Source organism: Suillus clintonianus (assembly GCF_016758775.1).
Source record: "Suillus clintonianus strain FC179 chromosome Unknown DEU56scaffold_25, whole genome shotgun sequence".
In the NCBI taxonomy this organism is placed as follows: domain Eukaryota; kingdom Fungi; phylum Basidiomycota; class Agaricomycetes; order Boletales; family Suillaceae; genus Suillus; species Suillus clintonianus.
The window spans coordinates 466,488-473,588 of record NW_024539249.1 but is presented as its reverse complement, the minus strand read 5'-3'; the positions used below and the strand labels follow the sequence as shown (position 1 = coordinate 473,588).

Below are 7,101 nucleotides of genomic sequence, written 5' to 3'. Positions count from 1 at the left end.
CTGAGCAAGAAAACGAAGCCGCGCTACTTAGGTCCAATGGTCGTCCTTCGCCGGACAACCGGCGGGTCGTATGTGCTAGCTGAGTTGGACGGAGCAGTCTCGCGACTTCGATACGCCGCGTTCCGAGTCATACCATACTTCCCGCGCAGTGAAGAGCGCATAATCGTGACAGCCATCACTGGCATTGACGATGAGAGCCTGGACCAATTAGCCGCAGAAGATGACGAAGAGCCAGAAGAAGAAGACCCCGAACGCGACTTCGGCGATTAACGCGCTCGTGCACCCCCCCCCCTCCGCACACATTACCGACCCCCTACCAGCATATATCCACCCCGCAAGAACCACCCCCAGAAAAATAAAATAACACAACAAAAACAACAAAAACCGCCATAGAATAAATAAAAAAAACAAAAGCCGCACCCATTTCCCTCTATCAATTTTACCCCGGGTTTCGTCCGGCGATCTCAGTTTCACTTTTCTCAGACTCATAATACCGCGCGCCGCGCTGAACATACCAACCGCAGATTCTATATACATTCCGCAGGATACCCGCAAAACAAGAAAACACGAACATTCGCTAAGTACATACTCGAATCAATTGCGCGCATAATTAACCATAGACATTTCACCTTCGAACGCGCGCGCGCGCCGCGCACAATTTACTATATTCTTTGCCGCTAATCATTAGAGCGCGGCAACCCCATGAAAGGAATAGAAGCAGAAAGCAAGTCGACGAACGCAAGACGAGCGCGAACCTCGCACGAACCCGCCGATGTATCTCAAACAAAATTCTCTCTATGTCTAAATGCGCACAAACAAAACTTATCAATTTCTCTTCTTATCTCATTATTAGGCACAGCGGGACCGGACTCAAGCTCAGACACAGACATGGGGGACACGGATATCTATTTTGCGCTTATGCGCATGGAAACAGAGTCAACTATAGTACAGGCGCACTTTGGCGCCATTTCAACCATCAAGTATAGTACAAGCGCATTGGACGCTATGAGTCCAGAGTCCACAAGCGGAAGAACCGCGCACTATGCTAATATCTATCTAGAGGAACTCCGCAAGTTCCTCATCCTCCTTCCACTCGCGCGACAATGAATACAAACGGCTGCTTTGCGCAGCCATCTCAGCTTGCTGAGAGCGAGCGCGCTCTCCTGCCCGACGAAGAAGCTCGCGGAGCCGCGCATTCTCCAAGCGCAGACGCTCCAATTCCCCACCCTCCTCATAACGATCCAAGGTCTCCTCCGCGCGACGCTTCTTGGGGCGGGAAGGGAGAGGGCCAATAGCCTGAGTAGGCCTAGCAGGCAAGGTAGAAGGGCCTGCAACGGGACCGGCCTCAGGAGCAGAAACCTCCTCCGACTCCACAGCATCGCCCTCGCTGTCCAACTCCATCACCTCTTGACGCGAAGACGCGGTGCGAGGAGCAGACTCTGCAGTAGGCGCACGCGAAGACGCGGGCGCAGCTTTCTGAGCGCGACGTTTGGGAATTGCTCTAGTAGGACCTAAGGGAACTCATTAGATCAAAAACGAACCCGCGGAAAGAAAACAACTTACCTATCTTGAAGGAACATCCCTTGTGCGACTTTGCACAGGCGTCACAACGCACGCCGGGCCTGCCATCACACTTCTTCCCCGCACTCTCGCAACGCTCGCATACGATCTGCAAAGGATGAACCCCAGTCATACGCCCAGTAGGCAACGGAGCGCCCATGTTCTTGCCCTTCGACGGCGCGAGTACCGCTGCCTTCTGCTGCGCGGCAGGAGGTCTGGCAGTCGCTACCTCCGCCTGCGCAGCCGCCGCCTCCTTCAAGGCGCGAATCGGTCCCTCGAACTTAGTATACCATTGACGACCCTCAAGCAAGAGGGCTTCTTCATCGCCCTCAAACTCCAAATCGACCTGTAAATGTTGGCCGGACACGCCGGCAGCCTGCATGCGAGTCTAGGAAGGTTAGCGACAAGTAAGCGCAAGAGAAACAAGATCTACTCACAATTAGCTCGTTCCACCGCCGCATCCATATCTCCTTGTCCTCCAACAACTCATCACTATCATCCGGGATCGAACGTCCCAACCCATCGAGCATCACGCGAATCCCAACCCAATCGCGACGCAGGATGTCAGCCTCGGATTCCATCGCTTCCGGTTCCGGCGCAGGAACCTCGACTTCAGGAGCGGGAGTAGGCGCAGCAGGCAAGGGAGCAGTCAAAACAGCGAGAGAGAAAGGCGCCATTGTATATGCAGAGTAAGAAGTGGCGACAGACGCGTGGTGTAGATGGATAAGAGAGAAGAAGAAGAAGCGGAAGCACGCGTCCACTCACTTTTCAAGCGCCGAATTCCCGATTAGGAAAACAAAGCCACGACGCGTCCACACACGTGACTTATGCCTTTCCGGCGCCGGTACACACACAGTTGCCGACACCGGCCCGCACGTGACATAATTGTCAGAAATTTCGCTAAGTCCATTCCGCGACTATAGGACTGACTGCGGACAGTCAGTTTAAGAGTACCCCGCAGGTGTAGGGAGTAATATCCCTACAGGCTCGTATCCCCTGATATATACATCGACCTCATCACTATCCTCATGTATGCGCAGTTCTATAGAGACACGCGCTACACGCGCGACCTTCCGCAGCGTTCCGCACCTCTCCGCGACATACGCGACGACCCGCGACATTGCGCACCATTCCGCAGCCCGGCGCTAAGTTCGGTATACCCTCCCATGTCCTGTCCTGTATGTCCGGTACCGTTGGTGCGTACTCTCACTGTCATCTCCGTCTCTGACCACATCCAGGGTCTTTTACATAGTGTTACATACTTATCCGCTTCCTTGCGCGCTTCCGCGCAGCCTATCCGCTTCCCTTACGTCTCAATACCCTGAGAGCTCGCGTAGCGACCTACATATCTAGAAGACTCAGAAGATTTCGGACTTACTTACTTTTCCCTTACTTGGACTCACTATCAGTTTTCTGTCTAGTCGCGCTTAGAGCGCTAATATCATTGCAACTTTTGTCCATCTCCTTCTCTGTCTAGTAAATCCTCAATTCTCATCCAAGGAGAGTTCTTACTACCTTCTGCTACCCTCCTCCTATCGCGCACGTATCGCGCGCCTCCCGACTCTTCCGCACGACTCTTCCGCACGACTCGCGCGTTCCGCGCGTGTATCACATCAGCCTCGCGCGTTCCCGCGCGCCTTCGCGCACTTTCCGACTTGAGCCTTTCTCTTGATCCCTCTCATCAATTAGAGAGATTGATTCAGTAGTATCCCCTAAGGGACGATTCTACTAGCTCGCCTCTCGAGGTAGATATTCTTGTGACTCCCCGGAGTTCGCATCTCTATTTTCTCACCCACAACGCGAAATACTAGAAAGGTGGAGTGTTCAAGAAAGTTCAGGCACACAACTAGTATTGCTTATTGCAGCCGTCCCTAGGAATAAATATAAATTCTCCTTAGCTGCCTCGGTCAGTGAATTTGTTTGCTAAGTAAATTATGGAAAAATGGGACTACATGATTTGCTAATGTCATTTTCAGTGTCCTTAAAATTTTGACAATGAATTTTATACCCTTACATTCTCGCGGGTAAAATTCAATGTCCCCAGTTGTCAATGAATGCAAGTAACCAGAGTCTATGCGTTGCTTACTGTTTTCGTGACGGGAAAGAAGACAAATAGATTTGATCAAATGCAGTGTGATTTTTACAAATAGTAATTAGTGATGCTATGGTGCTATTTGGGCTCAAAACCCGAAGGGTTTTATGACCCGAAACACAGTTTCGAATCTGCGTAAGTGTCCAGGGTGAGCCATGATACCCAAAATTAAGGAGCCCTGTGACGCGTCAGGCTTAGGCTGGACTCCCAATGATAAGGAGGAGGGTGACGAGTGCGTACCTTGATTAACGAACTGGCGGCATGGTATAACGAGTGAATGGCTCGAGGATTGGAGATTCTTGAAGGTAGGGGGCCATGATCATCGTGTGTTGCCGCAAATAAAGAGTAAATGCATCACTAGACCAGCGCCCCATCGATTTAACGACATCGAAGGGGATCCCTCGTAGGAGGTACTCCAGTGTACCTCCTATGCGAAGTCCGTGTCCCTTTAGATTTGGCAGATTATTTCTCTTCACTATTTCCCCAATCCTTTTGAGAAAGGCTGTGCGCGTTAGTGGTCTGATGCCCGATGAATGTCTCCACGCGAAGAGATGGTCTGTAGAGGACGGATTATTGATCGTGAAGTGGTTGATGAGCGCCGCTTTAGGGTCAGTGTGGTTCGACTGGTGCGCCCAATAAACATCCTCACCGACGAGTGAGGTTTTTGTCCGGGGTAGACGAATCTTCGTGACGAGTAGGCCGTTGTGGTCTTCAGCATCTATCTGCAAATCTGAGCGTTTAACGTGCAGTGCACCGTCAAAGCTTTTTATGGCTTTTGTGGTGAATTCTCCAAGACGCGCCAGGGAATAAAAGGTGCTCGTGAGACACGCAAAGATGGCAGCATCGAGCGGTGTGGAGATGTCGAGATGATTGCGAATATCGAGGATGATACTGACGGTAAAAGGTGCACGTTTCTGGCATTTGGAGGCTTTTGGAGCTAGAGTGATTGCGCCGTCTAATGCTGCCTTTAGTTGGTCATGGTCTATGCCCCAGATTTGGCCATGTAAAATGTGCCAGGCTCGTATTGCATAAACGTAGTTGGCTAACGTTTTCCCTGCGTACGAGCCTGCGCAACTCGTGACGAAAGCGAGGATGGTTAAAGTATCTGCGGGACAGCGTTGTGCTTCCGGGATGAACCTCACGTCGCAAAAAACATGGAACACCAACAACCCTGCGCCATAAACTTCTCTGGTTCCTTGCGCCCATGCTAAATTCATGACGGCCATTACCCTCTCGATATCTTCTTCTGACACGGCTAGAATCTTCCCGGTATGGTCGTGTGCTGATCTGCTCTGCAGCGGGAACCATAGTTTGAGTCTGTCGCGTGCGATACAATGGGGACGAAGACCAGATGGAATGGGTTTGAGACCCGACTTGTAGGGTTGGGGTTTAGCTACAAGGTCAGCAGGAAGAGAAGCACCGAAACGCGTGCTAGTTGGCCCATTGTCGCTCGTGGACGTGGTAGCAATGGTCTGCGATGGTGGCGGCGTCATTATCTGCATGATGGAGATCGGAATCGTCGACAGCAGCGCTTGTTGAGACGTTGGGACTTCCGTCGAGTTTGAACGGTTCCCTCGCGCTGGTATCGGGGTCGAAAGGATCGTATATGAATCGATGGAGTGCGTGTGGGATTGGGAAGAATGGGAGTATGAGTTCTTGACTGGGGTAGATACCTCGAGAGGGGCCGTCAGCCGGGTTGTGTTCGCTAGGTATGTATGACGGGTAGAAAGAGTATGGATCTGTGAAGCTGTGGATGGACGCGAGGATTCTCCGGAAGACCGTATTGACGGCGGTGTTTCAACTACGCCCGTTACGCCATCCTTCAACGACTCCCTGATTGTCGCCGAAGAGGTGATAATTGCGTTCTGGTCCTCCCAGCTGGACAAGGTATTGAACCAAGAGCTCAAACCCAACCGCTTCTGCCCAGCCGATATCCTTCTCTCCATCGAGGGTTCTCCATCCATCTCGGAGAATCCACGCTCTCCATCGAGAGCCAATGACGATAGCAATCCCGACGCTTGAGCTCGCGTCGGAATACGCTTGTGGGTCATGTAGGCTGGTAATGGGTCTTGGAATGGGGCAGCCCACGAAGGGTGATTTGAGAAGATCGAGCCACCAATCAAGTTCTGAGTGAAGCGTTTTAGCTGGGCTACGTGGGAGAAAAGGACGGTTGGAGGCCGTGCGGAGCATAGCCTCGAGAGCAGTGAGGTATGCGCGCCCCATTGGTACGACCAATGAGGCGTGGAGGAGTTTGCCGTATAATTTCTGGACGTCTTTAAGTACGTGTTTCTTGCGTGCTCGCCAGTCTTCGATGGCGATAATATACTTCCGTTTCTTGAGTTCCTCCAAAAAGACCACGTTGCGTGCGATATCCCACATGAGGCCAATGTACATATTAAGGTAAGCGAAGTGCACGTCTTTCGCGTGTTTCCAAGGTATACCGAGTTCGTCAGACGTTTCGTCGATATCTGCGAAACAAAACGTGAAGGCTTCGTCTTCACTCGATCTTGGGATTGAGGCCGAAAGATCGCGAACGGGAAAGCAGCAGTCCTCATCGTATTCGTCGAGTGTCCCATCTTCGAAGATATACCCCCCAAACCAAATTCTCCCCCCATCCTGGTGCTGCCCTTGTTTGATAATGTCCTTGTGAGCCTTTTCTCGCTGTAGGTTGTATTCTGTGAGGTGTTTTCGGAGAATGCGAATGAAAAGATGGTCATCGACCCATCTGGATGTAGGGCCGATACCGCGGTGCCTAAATAAATCCAAACCTGCATCGGCCACGACGCTGTACGCACCTGCTGATGGCCGAAGGCCGAAGCAGGTGCAAGTGTCGATGCAGAAATGGGTGTCAGAGATGCGAACAACGGCTCCTGGCCACTGCGAGTGGTGCAGTGGTATGGTGCGGTAAGCCTCGGAAACATCCCTGGTGGCCAACTGAGATCCCGGTGGTAAGCGACTGATAGTGAGCGCAAGGACGTGGAACGTGCCCCACGTGCTGGCGAAATTGTCTGGATCAATGAACGAATTAATCGACGGATTAGGAAATTTGGGCGAGGGAGTGTGTGGGAAGGAATAATTCTGTATGACGCGGTAATCTCCTGGCCGACCAGGTTTGGGTATGATAGAGAATGGAGAAGATTGGAAGGGTCCAATGAGCTCATGGACTTCTTCAGCTTTGAGAGGCCCAATGAATCTGCCTTTATTAATTTCGGACTGAATGATAGACAGGAATTCTTGTTGATATGTGACAATAGAATCTTTGTTGGGAGGCGCTTGTGTGGTTCTAATTTTAGGAATATCAAGACGAAAACCATGACGAATACCGTCAGGTACATGCGGATATCTATCAATAAGACCTGCGAGAACGAGTTTCGCTTTCCAGACGTCTGAATTATAAGGAGAGATGGCCTTAAGTTTTCTGAGCTCGAGGACACGCTTGAGCTCCATGA

General features: G+C 51.4%; 1 protein-coding gene across 1 annotated transcript; it reads right to left on the bottom strand.

Annotated features, from left to right (window-relative positions):
- Positions 1 to 1,056: 1,056 nt before the first annotated feature.
- On the bottom strand, positions 1,057 to 2,237 carry DEU56DRAFT_755053 (uncharacterized protein; the record flags this gene model as incomplete). The annotated part of the gene is made up of 3 exons (XM_041349884.1): positions 1,057 to 1,511; positions 1,564 to 1,948; positions 1,998 to 2,237. The coding sequence occupies 3 exons, from the start codon at positions 2,235 to 2,237 to the stop codon at positions 1,057 to 1,059; spliced, it is 1,080 nt and encodes a 359-aa protein (XP_041209918.1).
- Positions 2,238 to 7,101: the final 4,864 nt, after the last annotated feature.